General features: G+C 34.3%; 1 protein-coding gene across 1 annotated transcript; it reads right to left on the bottom strand.

Annotated features, from left to right (window-relative positions):
• Positions 1 to 1722: 1722 nt before the first annotated feature.
• Positions 1723 to 10393, bottom strand: LOC134281872 (uncharacterized). Its single transcript, XM_062764307.1, has 5 exons — positions 9472 to 10393; positions 6009 to 6701; positions 5400 to 5902; positions 2686 to 2903; positions 1723 to 2492 (listed from the first exon to the last, which is right to left on the bottom strand). The coding sequence occupies exons 1-5, from the start codon at positions 10220 to 10222 to the stop codon at positions 2369 to 2371; spliced, it is 2289 nt and encodes a 762-aa protein (XP_062620291.1). The 5' UTR covers positions 10223 to 10393; the 3' UTR covers positions 1723 to 2368.
• Positions 10394 to 22298: the final 11905 nt, after the last annotated feature.

Genomic DNA, 22298 nt, shown 5'->3' with positions numbered 1-22298 from the left:
TTAACAAAATTCTTTTAATTCAAAATTACAAGTAGCATGAAGAAAAAGTAAGACTGTTAAAACATTATGAATTGGAGCTCTGTTTTCTCAACAATGTTTTTAAACATGTACTAGTATTTTGTTTTACATATGCTCCACCTCCTTTTTTTAGTAGGATGAACATGACCATAGGGGAACAGGCGTAAGTGGCTTCATGTTGTTCCCTCAAAATCTTTGTTTTAATTAAAACCAAAGATTTCCTGCACTTGTCTTGCATATATCTTAAACTAAAATTTCTTAGTCTCTCGTGCACCCAAGAGTTGTGTTATATACGAGGGGTTATCAAAAAGTTCGTGGACTGTCGCCATAAAATTAAAACCGCTTTAGGTACATCAATGAATTTTAAAATATCTGGTTAGCATCATCTTTTCTATCTATAGAATAAACCGCAGATCATAAATTTTATTTTTAAATAAATTAATAATGTTTTTGTAAGCTATGGTATGTCCAAGCGGCGCAACCTCCAATATGGCATTTTTTCGACCGAAGCATAACTAAGAAAAACTCTTTTGATATGAACATTTGACATCAAAAAATCTGATTAATTAAGGTATATGTTGGGACACTATTGCTTCATAAAATATGAAGGTTTCAATTCATTCTGAAAGTTCTATGAAAATTTATCGTTAATTTGACATGGAGTGTCTAAACAAATAAGTCCTTGAAAATGACGTCAAAAGGGGGAGGGGTTTCACTTTCCAACATTCTATAAAGTTTTGGCCCTGAAAAAAGTGGTATAGACCTAGGAAATGTTTAAACTGGCTATGGAGAAAATTAATGCATCCAGAGTGCTTGTTTTTTTTAATGTAAAAGAGGTTCTGAGAGAAAAGGGATGCACAGTTAATGTCGATTTCTAGTCAAGGTGTGAAAAATCATTCACGTCAAAAAATGACGTTGATCATATGTTGTAGATATTAAACTCCCAAAAGCAAAATATGCTGGCACAATCGAGCGAGGATCTCTCCCAATGTATCAATCCATTTGCAATATTATATGCATTTAAAGCCGCTGTTCCTGACATTGTAAAGTCATAAAAACAAGACGGGTTTAAGTCCTTACTCAACTCCAGGGAATCTCATCAAATTAAGTGTATGAAGTAGAAGAAGCGGACATTGAAAAACAATGACGTTATGGGACGTCATGAAACTAAACGGCGACGGCGCCGGTTAACCATATAATGTCTTTTTTATTTTGTCATATTTTAGCAAAAAATGAACGAATCAAGCTCAAATTTTCAACATTTCTTTATTTTTTGTTGCTTTATGTCCCTTATAAATTTTGAAAGCACAGAATACATAGTGCTAATTTTATAGCCTCAGTCCACGAACTTTTTGATAACCCCTCGTACAACGATAGTTCTAAAACCCAGGTCACTCCTCTGTTTCATGTCAATGTCCTTTTGGATGAAAAGGAATTTGCACTGTCTGTTTAACATTGCTTTATATGTACAATTTCCAATTAATAAAAGATGCGACCTTTCCATTGGTGAAGGTTACTAATATTTGTTGCACTTGTTTATACCCATTGTGTCTGTGTTTCCATTGATGGGCATAAGTATAACTATATTTGCAATGCTTCTAAGTTACTTTTAAGTCCAATTTGCTAGCACAAAATAAGACTTAATAGCGCAAACAGAGATTTCAAATCAATAATTTATGTGTTTCTATGTGTCTAAAACGCCCCTCAAAGGAAAAAAACTCATTGAAAAAATAAAATCATAGAATTGACAACTCAAAGAATGAACAATTAAGGTTAAGAAAACATACTGACATTCATCGAAACTGATACAAAAAATTCTTTTATATTCACAATAACATTTTCTGAAATTTTACTATGTTATCATGTTAGCAAGCTCTTAAGGTATTGTATGCAGTTTCCCTCCCTTGATTCGTTCATCAAATGTATACTCAATTGTAAACAAAAATAATGTATTTCTTATTATTTGCAGGCATTTTTACAATCACACAAGTATTATATGAAGCTATTATATACTAATATCTTTGTATTTCATGGAGATAAATTGAAAGTGAAATCATTACCTCAGCTGTGACATGATTGAGGATGAAAAAAGACAGTTGTTGTCTTTTTTAAGAATAACTAAAATTATTCAGAAAAAAAGCTGGTGATATACAATGGTCATAAACATTGCACATCTTTCATTTATAAAATTTTAACTCATTTACTACATGTAACATACTAAATAATTCATAAATGTTCAGCAAACGATCTAATCCACATTTTTTTTATATTTAAAGAAACATTGCAAATAACATTTTAAATGCACCAGTATTGTACCATTCCATTGTTTTAAGACAATACGCCAATCCTTCTAGTAGAAACCTCTGGAATATTCTCGGTATTCCTCTGGATCATCCGCTGACTCTGGTGTGACGCCTTTTACTGCAAGCTCCGCAAGGACTCGGTCAAGGTAGGTGTCATCTGGGTACCCAAACCTGCCACAAAAACTTACACTGTAATTCTTCTCATAATAACACATTCTTAAACTTGAAATCATTTTTCACAGTTATAACTGATAAAAAACAATGATAAAGATGAGGTTTAAAAGAAAATTGTGTACATAAACACTGATGTCAGAAAATCACTGTTTAAGTTTGAATTAAGAAAAATGGATGCCTCTTGACTTACTTTTGCGGACCTCCGTCTGGTCTTGTCTTGTGGCTAATATCATTCCAAGTCACCACCCCCTCTTCTCCAGTGGTACGGGATCTTCCAATGGTAAACACCAGTTTTCTCGAAAAAGCAATATTCAGAAGCTTGACCACCTGCCTTCCCTTTGTATTGTTTGGAAGGTAACCAGAGCGAGTTATCCCTTTAAAATACCGATTGGGATTAGGATGGTCCTCCTGTGATTGAAAGAAAAAATATTAAGGGTGACACTGAATAGTTTTTAAAATAATCTGAAACTCTGTTCTTTTCTAAACCAAACTAGGTCTTATACTGTAGTAAGATATCCCTGGTAATGACCCCCTCCCCTCCGGAAGACTGGTTTTCTTGTGTATTCCCAGGTAGAAGACTAAAGAAAAAACAACTGCATGAAAAATATAAAGAATGATAGGTTTTCAAAATTAGTAAACTTTTGTCAGTAAAATAGTCAACAAGCTAGGAATGTCCACTGCATTCATCTAGTAATCTGGTAATAGTTGTTGTCAAATAAATATTTGATTCAGAGGCTTTAAATAAATCCACTTGGCCTGGAACTGTGTTGATTGGCCAAGTTTACAATGAACTCCCACTTTGACTTTATGGTATATTGGGGAGGGGATAACACAAATTCTCACCATGTGATTAAAATAATTTTAGACGTGATTTTTACATTACCCAGATGTCCATCTTTGATTTTCAACAGCATTACATTGATTCTAGTATATTTCCATTTCCAATTGTTTTCTCTATGATAAACACTGCAAAAGTCTTATCTTGTTAATTTCTTGGTAATACCTGTGGTATGTATATTTCTCTAGTGAAATGCATCCGAAAGGCCAAATGTCAACCTGTATGTATATGTAAGGCGTATAAAAACACTGAAGAAAAAACAGATGTTTTGTTTAATTATTTACTAAGTAATAAGATATGATATATCTTTTTACTAATAAAAAAATGATGAATTATCTTCGGATAAAAAGCAAGTTGCTAGTGCAACGCTGTCCATTATCACCGAGGCTTCGCGAGGCCGAGAACTCCACTTCCGTAAACAACCCATCTGAATCATCTCGAGAAATTGGCACAGCCACAAGGTGGCAGAGGATAGTTTTTTTTTGCAATCAAAACGTTTGACTGACGGTTTACTTAATATTGAGCTGCTTTTAAAATGTGCATTGAAAAATTTTAAATTCCCTCTACATGTAATTATAGTATGATGTAGTCCCTTGAGAAATTTGAAGCTTTTAGGAATAAAACATGTACAACTTACACAATGAGCCCTAAAGATGGCGCAGGGATAATCTCAAAATTTCATGTGAATCAAGCCTATTTTCACTATATTGCCGCAGCCGCATCTGCTTCCAGCATGTTTTGTCATTCTGTCATCGGATTGGACAATTTTTTTCGGTTAGCGACTATGTTCGAAATAATAACATTGCAATATTAGGTAGACTCCTCGGACATACATATCCTCTATTGTACTAAGATCTGCCCATTCTCTTTAATAAAATACATTTTGTCAAATTAGGGCGAATGTTGTCGTGATAGGGTCTAAAAATTCATAGATAATGCAGTATTCCTTATAAATAAAATATATCGGAACTATTGAAACTATTCAAAAGACATGGTATTTATTCGCTTTTGTGGAGATAAATATAATCCGTCGCGGAAAAGGGGCCCCCAAATGGTAGCAGTTATGTCACATCATCCTTGTTTTCGTATTTCAATGGACTATTTTTAATAGTAAAATTTGACGTCATGGGCCGGGCAACGGAAAATAACAAGGAATGCCTCGTAGATTGCAAATCTACTAAATTAGACGGTATTTTGATTTATTTAAAAACTGTTATTCCAAGTAAAAATGAAAATATAAGGAATCACTGTCTAGTTGGGAGACTATGCAAAAGACATCAACGATAGTGAGAAACATGGGATAATTTTAGCGTAAAGGTCTTCGCCTCTTACGCAATTTATCCCATGTTTCCGACCATCGTTGATGCCCTGGCATAGTCTGCTAACTAGACAGTGATTCCTTTAAAGTAATACCCTATTTAATGTTGCATAATAATTTCTTTTTCACAAGGTAAATACCTTTACAACTTAGAAGTGATCAGATATATATTTTTTCAATAATACTGTAGATCACTAAATTTTCGCGACACCTTATTTTCGCGAGATAGTCATTGACTCTTGATTAGCGAGACAAAATTTTCACGCATTGTGGTTATTGCTCTATATAATCTTAAGGAATACTACAATACGCGAGAAATAAATTTACGCGAGCACACTGTCTAGCGTAATTACGCGAAAATAAAGTTCTCGCGAATAAAAAGTGATTTACAGTAAGCGGCTATCAATATCTTCAATTTTATTTCCAACGTCACTGATTATGTGATAGTCGGCACCATCATAAACACTATTTCATTGACACGATGTTGTTGAGATTATGCAGCTGACATATGAAGGCTACAAACCATTTTAATAAATAAGTGAAGATATAAAAATATTGATCAATTATAAATGCAGATAAGAATACAAATACAAAGAATACAAAAACATTGCCCCCCCCCCCCCCCCCCCCAATTGATTTACAATTTTTAAAATGTGATAAGGAAATATTCCCATACTTCATGTACTTTGTAAATGAAAAAAAAACATCTTACTCTGAAAGATCTTTATAAGTCAAAATCATGACTTACCCCTTGAAGACCCCCTCTTATAGTATAAGTGATGATGATGCACTCGCTACAGTCTTCATAACCAGGAAGACTTCTCCATTCTTTTCTTAGAGACACAGTACCAGGTGGCTGGTCCCCTGTCATCTTTCCAAATACCTTACCACAGCTTGGGCAGGCTGGTTTGTACTCGAATTGCTGATCAATGCAGTCTTTGCAGAAGATATGGCCACATTTCAAAGCTTTTGGATTGCTCGGAGTATCCATGCATATGCAGCAGAAGTTTTTTTCTGAACTTGAACTTTGCTCAATATGACTCGGTCCTTTAAGATTGATCATTTCAAAATTATCACTGTGCAAGACTTTCTTTAATGCATCTGTGTATGCAAATCTCTCAGCATTACTTTGAAATACAAGTTTAATTTCTTGTAAAGATAAGGAATCATTTTCATCTGAAAATGATTTTACTGTTGTAGCAAAGATTTTGGAACACATTTCCAGTGGCGCTTCATAGTCACCTCCAACACCTGAAATAAAGCATTAAAGTATATTTATGCATGCTGTAGAAGAATTTTATATTATTTCTAAAATCTGAATAATATTGACATCAATTGTCAAGAAAAATTAACTTACCGGCTCCCAAAATGGGCATAGCAATTGCAATGCTCGAAATCTGTTCTCTTTCTGCTGCTTTAAAAATATTTCTGTAAGTTTTCTCAAGAGACTTCATATATTGTCGATTATTTGTTGCAGATTCCATATCCCATCTTGGCACCACAGTGTGGAACATGTATTTCCATCTTGCAGAATTTGACTTGCATTCCGCTACAAAAATATCTCCAATCCGGCGCTCCTTTTCTTTTTTAGGGGGATAAGCTGTACTATCATTTATAGCTTCCATTAATGCACTAGCAACTCTTCCTTTGGAGCTACATTTTTTATCCTGGGGACACACAACTGCTTCTGCTTCAGTATTAACTATATTTCCAATAAAAAGCTGAATTGAGAAGGAGTGTCGTATTTGGAAAACCACACAGTCTTCACTTTCATTGCTAGAACGTCTGTAAATTGAAGTAGATCTGGGTACATCGAAGTTTTCTTGCTTTTGTTGAGAGTGTGTACTATAATAAGGGCTTTGTGTGTCTTCTGTTTTAGGTGAATAGTTCCTCGTCTGAGAAAATACTGCTTTGATGTTGTCAATTATGGTAAGATCTCTATCCACAAAATGTATTTCCTTAAGGTAAATCGGCTTGTTAGATGAAAGGAAAGCTACTACTGCTTGGTAATAACATTCGATGCACTTGTCTCTTGGTAATCCAAATATACCTTCTAAATATAAAAAAGGAAATTTATGTAAACTTTGAAAATTCTATCAAGAACTATGAAAGTGTCAAGATATATTTTGTTACAAATTGTACAAAATAATCTCAGTTTTTTCACTTCACTAGAGCCACCTTGAATAGAGTTCTCCGATTTCCATATATCTGATGTAATTCATATGAAATCGTCATTTGATAAGGTATTTTTAAAAAAATTCAAACTATGTTGAAACTTCTGTAAAATCTAGAAGCTAGGATTTCATGTTTCAAATGTGAATTTCCTGAGACATGATCTTTCGTTGGGTACCAACATATTCTACATTGACCTTCCAGTATGATCCAATTGAGCCACAAAAAAAAATTACCTATTTTATCAACAGATAGAAATAATAAAATAATTTAATATTATAGGGTTATTGAACTTATATTGGTGAATATTGGCACGAGTTGGCTGTTCAAATGCACGAGCTTGCGAGTGCATTTGAACAGCCAGCTAAAGCGCGGTATTCAATTTGTCGGCACGGCCAGGTGTGTTATAGGACCGAAGACATCCAAAAATATGAATTCAATGCTTATATTTACATTCTCTTATTTTCCTTTTTCATAATTTCTTATTTCGTTAATCTTAAATGTGAATTTAATGACCTTCAAAACTGCCGAGGTTAATAGATGTAAGAGCCGTTTGTGACGTCAAATGACATTAAACGACGTTTCAAAGTTAAATAACGTAAACAGACATTGCGAGGAAAAAAAGTGACAAATTAATTCTTAATGCACATTACGTTAATTTTTACGTTAATTTTTCAGGGTTATAGTTTTTCATTAAATTGAAATAAAACGTTTTACAGTTTGGTGTTCCTAGAGTATTTAAAAATGCATGTAGTTCCTACTGTGTATTCTAACGCGCGGTGACAAGGTTTCGCGTGTGTTATAGAAATTTGAACGTCGTGGATTTCTAATAGATTTCATAAGGAAAATTACACTGAATGTAAATATTCACCAATATAAGTTCAATAACTCCTTTATTATATAGCTACAACATTTCAACATGATTTATAATAATTATTCCAACTAAAAAAAACCCTCAAATTAATGATTTTTTAGTATCGGTATTCAAATTAACGTCGGTCCTGTTAGCGTTCAATATCGCATCATTCCGATGACTCTACCGAGTGATATGATTTCTTTACTTAGGTTTTAATGGGTCTTATACGTACTATATTTTAATAAATAATTTCATTTTTGTGTGAAAAATAAACACATCTTACCTAGATGCCACTTCCTTTCTTTACTGAGAATTTGACCAGACGACTTTTTTTGTTTACAACGGGGCGTTCGATATTGAACGCTCGTATTCGGAATGTTTCGGGCATACTCATATTCGTAATACAAAGTTAGCGTTCAATAAAACGTCAAGATATTGAACGTTAAAATTCTCTAGATTTTTGGTAGTATTTCATTAGAGACTATTTATTAGTTATATAATAAAGAAGGATATGGAGATAACGAACAGTATTCAATCTCAACTTCTATTAAACAATATACAAAATAAGAGCAGAGCAAACACGGACCTCCGAAACATCAGAGGTGGGACCAGGTGCCATGGAGGAGTGAGCATCCCCTGCCGACCGGTCACACCCGCCGTGCGCTCGTTGTCATGATCAGGAAATAACGGAAAAAATCCGTCGTCAATTCAGTGTATAAATAATGGACTAACAATTGGTATGAAAAAATAAACTAAATCTTTGGCCACAACTTTTTTGGGTAGTTAGTGCTCGAGCTTTCATATTTCACAGGTATATCGATTGAGTCTTTTGTTTGAGTACATTTTTTTTTATTATATACCTAATGTGTATCACTCAATTTTACTGTTGATTTGATGAAATCACGTGAGGTCGTGATCTGACTTTCCGGATCATCACTGTGGTTTTCCGAATCCATGTCACCACTCTCTGAAACTGATGACGTAGTACGCAGAAATATGACGTTATTTTTCTTACGCGTTAAAAAGTGCCTTGTTATTATGCCTTCTTTAATGGATTGATATTATCCAATTTATATCTAAAGGTTTATTTTAATATATTTAGCCAGTTATAAGGGGGTATATAATAAATTTATCACTAATATCAGTAACTTGATCCGAAGGGTCGTATCACGTCGAGTTGACAGGTGCGGATCATCAGATCAAACGAGACGCTTGACAGGTGCGGATCATCAGATCAAACTCGACGCTTAGCGTCTCGTTTGATCTGATGATCCGCACCTGTCAACTCAACGTGATACGACCCTTAGGATCAAGTTACTGTTATAATAATATATATTTATTACTTGACCTTGCAAATTGATTTGGATTTGAGAAACTGCAAAATTCGTCACTTGCTGCCATATGAGGGCATCAGTGTCTCTCATCAAAAACACATCTTATTGTAATAATAAGGTAAATGTTAACTAATTATCATTCTCGTTATCTTTTATTGCGATTTTTCAGTTTGAAATCAATTCGCGACGATTAATTTTCCTGACTGAGGAAATATTCTCTACAAAAGCAAAGAAAGATAAATGGCATATTGATTTGCGAGTTAAAGTTATTCGCAAAACTCGTGAATATTTTTCGCACGTGAATAAAAGTTGCTTTACGGTATTTTCTCTGTATATTCTGTACAATTTTGTTTTCAGTGATTCTAATAACTATGTACATGAAAGGGATTGTTTCTTTTTTCATGATCATGAAACTACAATATCATACCCAATAATCTTAAACTTAATTTATTAATTACCTGAACTAATGGCTGGAATTGCAATTGATGTCATTTTCAATCTATCTGCTTCTCTGAATGTAACTTCGACAGCTTCTTGCAAGTCATTAAAACAGTATTTCTTTTCATCATTGTTATAGTCATGCCATCTAGGTCCTACTGTATGAATTACACACTTGTAGTGGAGTTTGCCGGCAGATGTCACACAACACTTCCCTACGGGTATTGGACCATGCTGTCTGATGTACTCCGCACTCTCTCTATCGAATTCATATCCTGCTGCCTCTGCTATTGCATATGCTACTCCACCTCCATGCATAAGCTGATTATTAGCAGCATTGACAATACAATCAACTCTGAGTTTAGTAATACTGCCCTGATATACTTTAACAGTAAATCCATCCTTCACTTTCACTTCAAGTGCATCACTAGACATGTACAATGAAGAAGTCATATCTGATTCAGTCTCATTGCTTTCAAAGCGCCTATTTCTTCGTCCACTTTGTTTGAGCACATCTTCTGGTTTTCCTTCAGTATTTCCATCCGTATCTTCACTTGATTGAAATCTTCGATTTCGCCTGTTTGTTTGTCCACCTTCCAACTTAATTCTTAACATATTTTTCAGCAATTGCAACTGAGAGTAGTCATTACATGTAATATTAATCTTTGACTCTTCACCATAGAAAAATGCCTCTGGGAATTCCTTCTGAATTTCCCTCACAGTGGAGGGTATTTTGTTTTTTTCTGACCCGGGAACTGCATAAAAATCCATATTTAATGTTCTTATCTTATCATAATGATTCTTTAGTGCTGTTACCAAATTATCATCATTTGGACAACCTGCCTGAAGTGCCCCATCTTTATATTCTAGTAAATGTACAACTGTTTTGTATTCTGGGAGGTCATCTTTTTCTCCAAAATACTTGAAGGAATGGAATTCACATTCCGACATCTCTATAACAAGGGGGTATATTTTAGCTTTGGCTCCCTCCCTAGGTAGCTGGTTGTCCGTGCCCCGCTTCTCTGAAGAAATATCTATATGAGACATCTGTTTCGATATGTCATCCGAAAAGTCCTTTTGAAAAATTTTAAAAAAGAATAAATGTCAAACTGCCCTTTTTACTTTAAAATTGGAGTGTTGCAGTGAACACCTGCTTTATAGTTTCATTAAAGATAAAAATAAATCAAAGAGTAGTCAGCTAGTTTTTTCCTAGTTTCAGTATAATTCACGGATATCCCTTTAAAGTAAAAAAAATTCAGGGATAGTGTAAGACTGTCAAAACAAAGAGAAATTTGGTTTTCCAATCTTAAAACGAATCATGAAATTAGAATTATAAGGATTAATTATTCATCATTAATTAATTCGTGTTTACAATAATCCTCGACATGATATTTCAATCTATCTTAGCTGCACTTATCTTCTGATACGTCTTATCCCAAGTAGATAACTGATCCTAATGTGTTTTCAAAGTATATTAAAAATTATTTTTTGTTAAGTTCAAAGTACTTTCAAAGTTCAGAGTACAGTGTCATGAAATCATAGACATGAGTTAATTCTAGTAATCAAAACACTGCCTCTCAAAATTAAAAAGACATGCGTTAAATTAAATCATCCGGAGATTTTTGTGCAAAGAAGGTCAAAGGTCAAGTCGAGTGGACCGCAATGCTGATATTTTCTGTAATGTTTTATATATGAAACATTGGACATATATATACATGTACCTACCTATTTAATATAAAGATATACCATAAACTTTAGTCAATTTAAATAATACCGGTATTGAAAAGTAAATTAAATGCCAAATTCAATCGTCAAATGTTGGTAGCCATACAATATGTGCGTAAAAGCAATAGTTCCAAGCAATACTTGGTTTAAAATATCAGACAAATACTTCTTATAGTTCTCGAGAAAATAGGTGTAGCAGACGAAAAGAGACAGACAGCCAGTCGTCAGGTATAGTGATCCCCAAGTCTTATTCTGCTCTGCAGGCGATATAAGATAATCTTTACAATTATGTAGGCAAATGAAATGAAATCAAATGAAATGATTAACTGAATACACTAATCACTGACAGGAAAATGCCAGTCTAAAGCATAAAGTCTCCATGTCACTAAAATATCACAATAGCTAAGTAAGGAGAGCGCTTAATTGCTCCATGAAGTCTTGTGTTCGAATCATACCTTTCCAAGTCAACTTGTTTAGCAAGTTTTAATTGGAAATGGGGCAATACTACAGGGGAGTACAATGAAGCACATTGAAGTGGTGCATTTCCGATTATATGAAATTTCTCGAGCTATCTTTTGAACAATGATTGTTATGGAAATATGGAGATGATGAACAGTATATAAGCTCAAAAGTTCCTTGAAACCATACAAATCAGAGCAGCCCAAACAGACACATCGATATTACTTAACGTCCCTCTCGAGAATTGTCACTCGTATGGAGACACCACCATTGCCGGTGGAGGGCTGGGAATATATACATATACTCGGCACTCGGAATTGAAAAGTGAGAGATCTTTTTCTTTCCAACACCTACTGTGACACGGGACCTTGGTTTATATGGTTTCATCCGAAGGACCGGTTTCCATATCCACAGTGGGATTCGAACCCGTGACGTAAGGATTAATTCCATACTTCGCGACTCTAGAGCAGACGCTCTAAACAATTTTCGGAGTAGCCCAATGCAGCTAGGTTTTGACAAAACTTTCTTGCAAACAGTCACGGTTACCCACTCCGCAAAGTCCATTTTTTTTTCTTCCTTAACATACATGTATGTGATTCTAAGTGGATGATGGGGCTCGAAATGCCAAAGATGGTATATTCCACTAATGACTGCCTTGATTAAAGGGTTGAATAGCAGTCCCTTTTGAAGGAGATAAAATCCGAGGGAGACATTGAAGATATTGAGAATTTTCAAACTTTTTTGGGGATATCATCATATGAGTTTCCATAACTCATGAATTATCAAGCAAAATCAAATGCGATTTTGATTACATTTTATTAAAGATACTTTTAAATGTTAGATGAGATTACTGGAAAATGCATTAGAAAAATCAAAATTATTTCAACTCAAAGATTTACCTTGCGTTACTTTTTTTTCAGCATATGTTCTGGTAAATGAATTAGTCATAATTGACTTACCAAGAAGTCGGAGCCCATATTTAACGAGTCTTCTGTAACATGACCTAAGATCAATGGATCATTGTTTCGAATTCCTCCTCCTGTTTTAAAAATAATTATCACTTTAAATTGTAACAATGTTTGCCCCTCCCCCCTTCAAACATAATACAGCAATGATATTTTATAGGGGAAATTTAGCTCTGAGGGAATTCCACTCTATACCCATAACTCAGAGAATGCCCCCTACCCCGAAAAATTGATTCTGATTTGGGATTTCCTACTCTGAAGTCGTTTTCCTTTGTGAAAAATATTACTCTAGAGCTTATTTTCCCGGGGAAATCCTACTATTAGAATCCGTTTTCCCGAAGGGGGATTTAGAGGGAAAACTTACTCTACAAGACCGGTTTTGTGTGCTTTATCTATGATCTGACGATACCTATTTAGTCCTTGTCGACATTTTACCAGGTAAATATTTCTTCCAAATTTTTAACAATACTAATCATCAAAAGTATTGCATCTGTCTATCTACTTGACATAATTATTTGTACCTTTTACCTTTTTGAGATACTTTCCAAGTGTTAAGTGTATATAGATTAGTAAACAGTTAAAGTATGTCATTGAAGGAGTAAGCAAGATTCCAGTTTCCCAAGACCAGGACTATTTCCAGAGGCGCAGCGCACGGGGAATTAGTCCATTAACATAGTAGACAGGTACAAAAGTTAAACCTAGAGGATTACGAATAACCGGGAATTAGTTTCCGATGCAGGGATTAGCTCATTTAACTAACGCACGGTCCATTCACCAGGAAAAAATCAGTAGAGGTTTAATATCATTATTTGATACTATGTTATTGTACCTCCACTATAATTACTCAATATGAAAATAACACCATAAAACTGTATATTTCCCCGAGAAAAGACTATTTCCCTCATCTGAAGACTACTTCCTCGAAAATCGGGCTATTCCAAAGGACTTTTCTCTCATAATTTTTTTATTAATAATTTTAACCAATCATAGTGTTCAGTGGGCGGAGCGTTCAAGGAATCTCGAGTCTGTGACGCAATGTTATTAACAATGTAAGTATGACATCAAAAACAATACGGCATGTGATATCACAATCATACTCAAATTCTAGTAAAATGAAGACAACGGTAATTCTTCGAAATGCTAGTGAAACTACTTTATAAAAATAATTTTATTGTTCTCGGACATGATGCATTCGTTATCACACAATGATCTTTTAAACCGCATGCATTTGTAATCATGCCTCTACAGTGTTTTATTAATTTTTTATGTTAAAAAAACTGCTTTAAAAATTAAAGATTTCGCCATGATTGTTTTGATACAATAAAACAGATATGGAATGGATACGAGGGAAATTTATGGTTCCCTGAGGGAGGAAACTATTTCTTATAATTTACTGTAATTTACTATTCATCATTATTTCTTTTTATATAAAAATATACAGAACCTAGAAAAAGAGGTTTTTTGACAAATTTTTGCGAATGGGTAAATTACAGGCTGTCGAAAATCACGCTTTACTCTGGGGAGATCAAACGTTAAATGATTTTGAAAATGAATGCCTATTTTTTACAGTACAAACTTTTATTAAAAAGTCAGGACGATTTGGTTGATACAATAATTACTTCTTGCAAATATTACAAAACATTTGCAATACATAAGAAATATATATTATTGAATGTGTGTTCCTCTGATTTTATAGCGAGCGCAGCGAGGCGCTACCGTAGCGAGCCCAATAGACTAACGAATCTCGAATGCCTGGGAAGTGATTTCTTTTTATTCTTTTCTTTTTTTATAAACTGAGGATAGGCAGTGCAAGTAAAAGCAATGTAAATATTTTTGATAGTAAATAACTTCGCACCGTAGAACATATTATTATGTTTTTTTGTGTAAATCAATATTAAGCTGAAACCCATGTATGTAAATACATGTATGTTTGCGTTATAAAGTTGATTCGATTATTGTTTGGTTTTTGTGTGAATGCATGGGTGTTTAGTTTCGGTTTATTATTTTTTTATTGACTATGTTTGAGGGTAGTGGGTTACCATGGACGGGTGAAGTGTGTAAGTTATTTTTAGTGTGAGGCGTGAGTATAAAAGTGACTTGTTAGCCCAGAGTGGACAGAATAGGGAGCGGTAATAACACCAGCCGGATGCCACGTTTGTACTTGTCCTATACGTTCTTTGGGTGTAGCAAATAATACAATTTTATGAGCTGTTAAACTGGTAGCTATTGGAATAAGGAAGGCTTCTTTGGACCGGTATATTTTATGTTTGCCCTATCTAACTAGTCGGTAAGCGTATTTGCTTTGTTGTTCAGATTTCACTATTGTAAGTATGTTCTTTTGGTTGGGTTTTTTCTCTGTGTAAATTTATTTTAGGTTTAATTAAACGAATGCTTTTTTCAGTGCGTTGTAAGGCGGGAGGAATGTTTGGTAAATTTACTCGGCGAAGACCTATAAGAGACCTATACGTGGTGTGAAGTGACAGTAAGGATGGTCATGCGGATGCTGAGGGTGTATGGTTTTTAAGGACCTAGTACGTCCGTTCCAAGCCTGAGGGTGAGACCAGCGAGTCTGGGCCTCCAACTACGTTTGTAACATCCCTATAGTCGTTTGTCCGCATGTATGGTTATCGGGGCGGATCAGCACGTGGTGGCGGCAGTCCTTCAGCGTGACTAGTGATTATTGAATAGTGAAATTTAGGGAATAAATTGTGTTTGTGAATAAAATTTGAGAAAGGAAATTACAAAAACTATTATACGGATGATTTATTAAAGTGAACTTTTCCTAATTTCTAATAAAGAACAGCTATCTGTAAATCTTTGTATCTGATACGCGAATTGAACAAAAAAGACTATAAACTTAAAGTAATTTACATTGTATCAGATATTTGTATACTTTATTTCTGTTTCATATTATATCTAGTTTGAGTGTGGTGTGAAAGGAGAGAGAGTGAGAATATTATCATTAAATTTTTTGTTTATTTTCTTAAGTTTTGTTAAGTATTCAATTTGTTCTTTTATCTCAGCCGTACAAAATTCCAAAGAACTCATTACATATGGTCGCAGCGGTGGGATTTTGTGAGGCAGCCTGAGTAAAAGCAACATTTTGTTTTCTTGTTGTATGGTTCAGACACGTAAAAAAATTTCAATAATTATAATTTTGTTTCTAATTTCATAGCTTGTTTTTTAGCTACTAGTCACACACTGAAAGGCTACTCGTTGGTTGGACGTGGTTGTTGTTTTCTAGAATTTCACGATGTCGTTACCTGGGTGGGTTCAGGAGGCTATTGAAAAGAGACATGATTTTTTCTAAGTGTATTGAGTTGTGGAAACACGCCAGTTCAGTTGAGCGGGAGGAGAGAATGGTCAGACGAGAACAAGAGAAAGAGGAGATGGAGCTTCAAAGAATCAAACCGGAGAGGGATGCTCAAGAGAAAAAAATGCTTCATGAAAAAGATTTGGAGGAGAGGAAGCTTGAGGTGAGAATGAAAGAATTACAATTGCAGGAGCAAGCAATGAAAGAAAAAGCGACTATGCAGCAACCTGGTACAGTCGAGAAGGAGACGAAACACGAAGTCAAGCATATCTTGCCCAAATATGTTGAAGGTGAGGACATAGATGTTTTCTTGAGATCCTTTGAAAGGCTGGCAACACTTCACAAATGGCATAAAGCAGAACTGGCTTTGAGATTTGTTCCTAAACTGACAGGTAGGGCACTTGACACATACGTTAGGTGAACATGAATCGAATTACTATGAGGTCATACAATAAGCTATTCTAAAGAGGCACAATATCACGGCAAGTGCGTACACAGATAAGTTCAGAGGTTGTAAGCAATATCCTAATGAGACACTTTTGGAGCCATGCTATAAATTATTTAGTTTAAAATATATTTCATTCATATATAGAAATGGATTGAACAGCAGGCATAAATGCCTATGATCGTTCTCTCCATAGGTCAAGGTACAATTACAAGTACATGTAAACATTGAAAACATGTATGAAGAGTAGATTATCAATTGGTACATATTTAGAATTTATTCAGAGAGAGAGAGAGAGAGATAGAGAGAGAAAGAGAAAGAGAGAAATGATAAGGAAAAAAATAAATAATTTAACAAATGGATAGGAAAAATAATAATTATATAATAAATAAATATAATCAGCAAAAAGGGAAAAAAACCCAAACAAAACAAAAAACAAGAACATATGTTTGAGCAATTGTTGTTGACCCAGAGTAGGAAGAATTCCCTAACAAAGCAGTTTACCTAGTAAAATAATATATTTCCTATAGAATATAATAAACTAAAATTTCAATGAAAACCTCTTAGAGGTTCTTATAAAGGTATGTACATTATCAAAAAATGAAAACATTTTATCCAGACTTAGTGAGTCTACACCATATAATATGTTTTCTATATTAATTGGTATGTTATTTTCATTCATGTATTTAATCAGTAATTAATTAATCAGTATTTAAAAAGATCAGCATTAAGGTTGCTACATTTATTCCTTAGCTGGCAGTGTATTATGTTTTCAATTCTATTACCATAATTGTAAAGTTTATATTTATTTTTCTGGATAGGAGTGGTAGAGTTTAATTTATTTTTAAAAGTTTGTAATGTAGGGGAATTTTTACAATCATCAGATAAATTTTTCCACAAGGATATTGTGGATGGTACAAAGCTGTTGTAGTATGACACTGTTCTAATGATTGGGATTCGATATTAATTTGGGTTGCGCGAATTATAATTATGCTGGATTGGCATACATCCTTCAAGCATATTATTCATATAATCAGGGGTAAGATTATTAAGAGTCAAAATCAGCAAGCATCGAGCATTTAGTTAAAAAATGTGGAAAGTGGCATAGAAACAGATTTGGGTTAAAACTCATATATAAATTTTCAGAACAAAGGGTATGATAGAAAAAAGCAAGCAAAAATAATTTTTCGCATTGTTGCTATGGAAACCACGCGCCTTTCCGATAGCGTGTTTTGTAGTTTATCATGACACTTGAATTTATGGTTAAACAAATACTTTTTTATTACTAGTCATTAAAAAAAGCTTTTTTAAATTATTATTTTATTTATATAAATATACTCTATTTTAGCAACTGTTGATTTTTGAAATTCTCTTCACCTTTTGATAAATATAACTAGTTTTTGGAGGTTTATTTTGCTTTAAAAGACAGCAAATTTGAAGTACTTTATAAGAAATCTACAACCACATTAAAGCTTATCAACATAAAATATTTATTAAACAGTATTTGTTCTAGAAGAATCATGAAAAAAATCTGCAGGCAACTAAAGCATTTATATATGATAACTGATTTAAATCCATATTTTCCTGAAACTTTTGCTTCAAATTACCTCCCTTTGGTGTAGCTCTCTAACATAGGAGGAATAAACGGTGGTTTGCTTACATTGTTTTCAATAACAATGTACAGAAGACTAGTAGAAAATAATTACAAACTTGGAGCGGTCTGAGCCTCAGTTTTGGCGTTTTCATGGGTCTTAATTATGGTGAGTGATTGATTTTTTTCCAATTACCATTACAACAGTTACTAAAGCATGATTAGCATAAATTAATCATGCAGTAAGATTTGTACACTTGACAATCAAGTGTTTTGTACATTTTAATTTAATTTAAATAATTCTGATTGATTATATATTGTAGGAGTTCGGGCTTTGCGGACCGTGGATGTCGGCCTGGATGGCTCAGTGGTTGGGGCGCCTGACTGGTAATGCAGGGGTCCCGGGTTCGATTCCCGGTCCGGCCGTATGTTTTCTTCGTGCATTTCTCCTTTCCTACTACATTTGGTGGCCAGTGTGGGGGGCTTTGTTCAGGTTACAGTGTATGTGTAAATTAGTGATTCCTGGCAGGGCCCTAGAACTTGTGTCTTCGAGGTCGAAGACTGTTTAAGGAGGGAGGAATGTAGGAGTTCGGGCTTTACGGACCGTGGATATCGGCCTAGATAGCTCAGTTAGTAGAGCACCTGACTAGATCGAGATACAGGGGTCCCGGGTTCGATTCCCGGTCCAGCCATATGTTTTCTTCGTGCATTTCTCCTTTCCTACTACATTTGGTGGCCAGTGTGGGGGGCTTTGTTCAGGTTACAGTGTATGTGTAAATTAGTAATTCCTGGCAGGGCCCTAGAACTTGTGTCTTCGAGGTCGAAGACTGTTTAAGGAGGGAGGAATGTAGGAGTTCGGGCTTTGCGGACCGTGGATGTCGGCCTGGATGGCTCAGTGGTTGGGGCGCCTGACTGGTAATGCAGGGGTCCCGGGTTCGATTCCCGGTCCGGCCGTATGTTTTCTTCGTGCATTTCTCCTTTCCTACTACAATATGTTAGCATTATTTAAGTATTTTATAATATTAAAAAGAAAGATTATGCATGGCTCGAGGAACAAAGAGGAGGGGCCCCGTATGTCCCCCCCCCCCCCCAATATTGCCGATATTAAACAATAATATCAATTTATCATGATAAAATAAATTTAATCCCCCAACTTAGATTGTATCTGTGGACCTAGCTGCAATAATGTAGCCCTCTCCGTTTTTTTTAATCTGATGTTTTCTGGAGAGGGCTACAATTCCATCGCATCTCCGTAATGGTGCAAATATTTTTTTTTAATAGGAGCGACTGCAGGCAAAATAAATTATTTTTACATTCAACTTACTTCTAATAAGACGAATTTTTTATTCACTGTCAACAGTAGACCCCGTTAAATGCGAAAAACTTGTAAAATAACTCTGCATGTTTCCTGGTAGTTTACTTCAGCAGCCCATGACAGTTCACGCGTGACGTAATGAGACTTTCGCTTGAAATTTAGAACAACTGAATAAAGCAATTATCGGTGTTTATAAATGTATGTGCTGAATTTCATCACAAAAACATAGGTATATAAAACCATTTTAAGTGTTATTTTTATGCAAGCAGTGATATTTATGTTTAAAATAAGGGAATTCCAAAAAGATCCGCTCCTATAGAACCTAAATTCTCATTGGCTGTCCCAAAATACAATCTATCAAGGTCAGTAAACATGGCGGATAAATTCGAGTTGTGATGTTGACATACACGAAAAATAAGCGATATAGGGATCGTTCTGTATATTTTTGCATTGGTTTACGTCTTGGATGACTACTTATTTGGAGTCAAGGTAAGAAATGTTAATAAAATAGCCATTTACTGTTAATTTGAGCCGAAATCCGTGCGGGAGTAAATCACTCCCGCAGCTGCGCCATTAGAAAGATCCTAAGGAGTTGTAGCCCTCTCCCAAAAAAAAAAAAAAAAAAAAGGGAGAGGGCTACATTATTGCTGCTACTGTGGACCTAACGTGAAAAGGTTGGTCAGTCACATCACTGTATCACAAATTATAAAGTTTAATTTTAATTTAGTTTATTATTTTGATTTGTTGTATTCACGGTATGTATGCAACCAAAGTCACTCACCAGCTACAATGATTATAATTCATAAATTGATAGTCTGGTAAATCAAAATTTTGGAAAGAAGATATTTTTATTTAACATTTAAGATAATACCTGCTCTTCACATGAAAAAAAAGATATGAATATATGAAACCAACACTATTATGAAATATTTGTAAAATTGAAAGACTTTTGTTAGGGCGTCCGTAAAAAAAAATGAAAAGGAGGAAGGGGGTTAACTCTGTTACTGTACTTAATATTTTTAGTTTAGGAAAGGGGATTACCTCGGAAGTATTGTGATACAGACAACTGTATAAAGTAGTGTACTAGTGGTAACTGAATTGTAAATATACCACAGCAAAATAATGAATTTAAAAAAAAACAACTTTTTGCTGCTGTCATCCAGTGTTTACCTATAAAAGAAAATTCATGTCCAGCTAACATTTTCTCCGGTACCACTGAACTAATTTAAGCCTACTAGGTTCAAATAATAAGCATCATTAGATTGAAAGCACAAAAATGTTACGAAATGAATATCTATATGCCATTTATTCTTTGGGGGGGGGGGGGTAATGGAAAGATATGAAAAACATAATTTAGAGTTTTGACAAAATGACAAAAACCTAGAATCAGTTGACCTTTTTATTATCTAATTTGTGTTGTTCACTTCTGTTTTAAGAATGAAATTCGGCACTTTGAAGTCAAACTCGGGAAGAAGCAGAAACAGAATTGAATGAGCTGATAATTAGAATAACACAGGAAAAACATGTAAATAATACATTTAAATTTACTAATTTAGTAGAAACGTTAACTTTTTTAAATAAAATGATAAACCATTGAGATTTCTTGGAATTTAATTGATTCCAATAAGGCTTAAAAAAAAAAATAAGTTTGTTTCCTGTAACATTCCCAAAAAATCAAGGGTCGGTAGGTCGGAAATTTTTTTTTTTTTTTTTTTTTTTTTTTTTTTTTTTTGCTTATGAATGGTCAAACATCCCCGGACCGAAAATACCAGGTGTTCTATTTACAATGGACACCCAATATGGCATCCAAAATGGCTGCCAAACGGCAGAAAACAAACTTCAGAAAGTTGTAGGGGGAAACTGTTGTTACAATAATGATTACTCTTTATATTTAAGGTAAATGTACACTAAGTTGACATATTTTATGTCTAAAATTAAGCTACAACCTATTTTATTAAATTTAATAAATGGAATCAGCTGATTGATCAAACAAAGTTTTGCCATTTGTCAGAAAAAAAATCCACCCGGGGATAATTTGAATGGGTCGGTCGGGTTACAGGAAACAAACATTTTTTTTTTTGGCCTAATCATGCTTGCATTCATCACCATTGTTCAAGCTCAACTAGACATTGATCCTAGTAAATGAAGACAAAGCTGTATAATATTATTACATTTTAATTTTATCACTTTTTCAGATTCCGAGAATACATTATTACAGTACAGGCCCATTGATGCAGGAAGTGAGTGGATACTACATGTAATACCCTCAGGGAGCCAGAAAATAGATCCATAAATTGTATTCATTAAAGTGGATCAAATAAAAATGTTCAGTCCAAAAGTAACATTCTTTGTTTGTCTGTTATCATTTTTGTATCGATGTAAATCTAATGACTATCAATTTTTGGCATGCAGATTCATAATAAGATAGTAGAAGAATCTGAAACATATCTTTATATTCTGCATTTTGAAGTATATGTATCATATATAATTAAAACAAGGTCAATATTAAACTAGAACTGTCCAAATGGGACAAAATACCCCCGCTGGGTTTTGTTTAGAGGTGCTAAATCTTGAATATTTTATGGATCTAAGAGAAGAGAGAAATGCTAAAACATTTTTAGTGCAAATGTAGTTGCTCATTAATTTTTTATAAATGAAACGAAGGCGCAGCCTAATAAAAAAAATAGACTTTATATACAGATCAGACACAAATTATTAACTTCTTCTTCAGTGACCTTGAACTTGCATAAATGACTTTGGTATAAAGTCATGACACAAACTCAGGTGTGTATTCAAGTTTTTCAATTATAAACACGAATTAGGACATTTTTCTTCTAGTGCCCTTGAACTTCCCCAAATGACCTTGGGTCAAGGTCATGACACACCCTTAGGTCATGGGCAATCTTTGTGTGGAGGAGTAGATTCTAATGTTCCTCTAGAAGAAAGATATGGACCAGACACTTTTGCACAGCTAGACAGACGGACGGACAAACTGATTCCTATATACCCCCAATCAATCAATTAATTTCAAAAC

This window comes from Saccostrea cucullata, unplaced genomic scaffold, assembly GCF_032062105.1.
Source record: "Saccostrea cucullata isolate Sc308-1 unplaced genomic scaffold, CSIRO_AGI_Scuc_v1 ctg5675, whole genome shotgun sequence".
NCBI lineage: Eukaryota > Metazoa > Mollusca > Bivalvia > Ostreida > Ostreidae > Saccostrea > Saccostrea cuccullata.
The sequence above is the reverse complement of the archived record's forward strand: the minus strand, read 5'-3'. Positions and strand labels throughout refer to the sequence as shown.

Excerpts from the sequence above, each read along its gene's own strand:
- LOC134281872 (XM_062764307.1), bottom strand. The coding sequence starts at position 10,222 with ATGGATTTTTATGCAGTTCCCGGGTCAGAAAAAAACAAAATACCCTCC. Across the intron at positions 6,702-9,471 it reads AATTCCAGCCATTAGTTCAG|GTATATTTGGATTACCAAGA; the intron begins GTAATTAATAAA and ends TATATTTAGAAG. Across the intron at positions 2,493-2,685 it reads CCAGACGGAGGTCCGCAAAA|GTTTGGGTACCCAGATGACA; the intron begins GTAAGTCAAGAG and ends TTTTTGTGGCAG.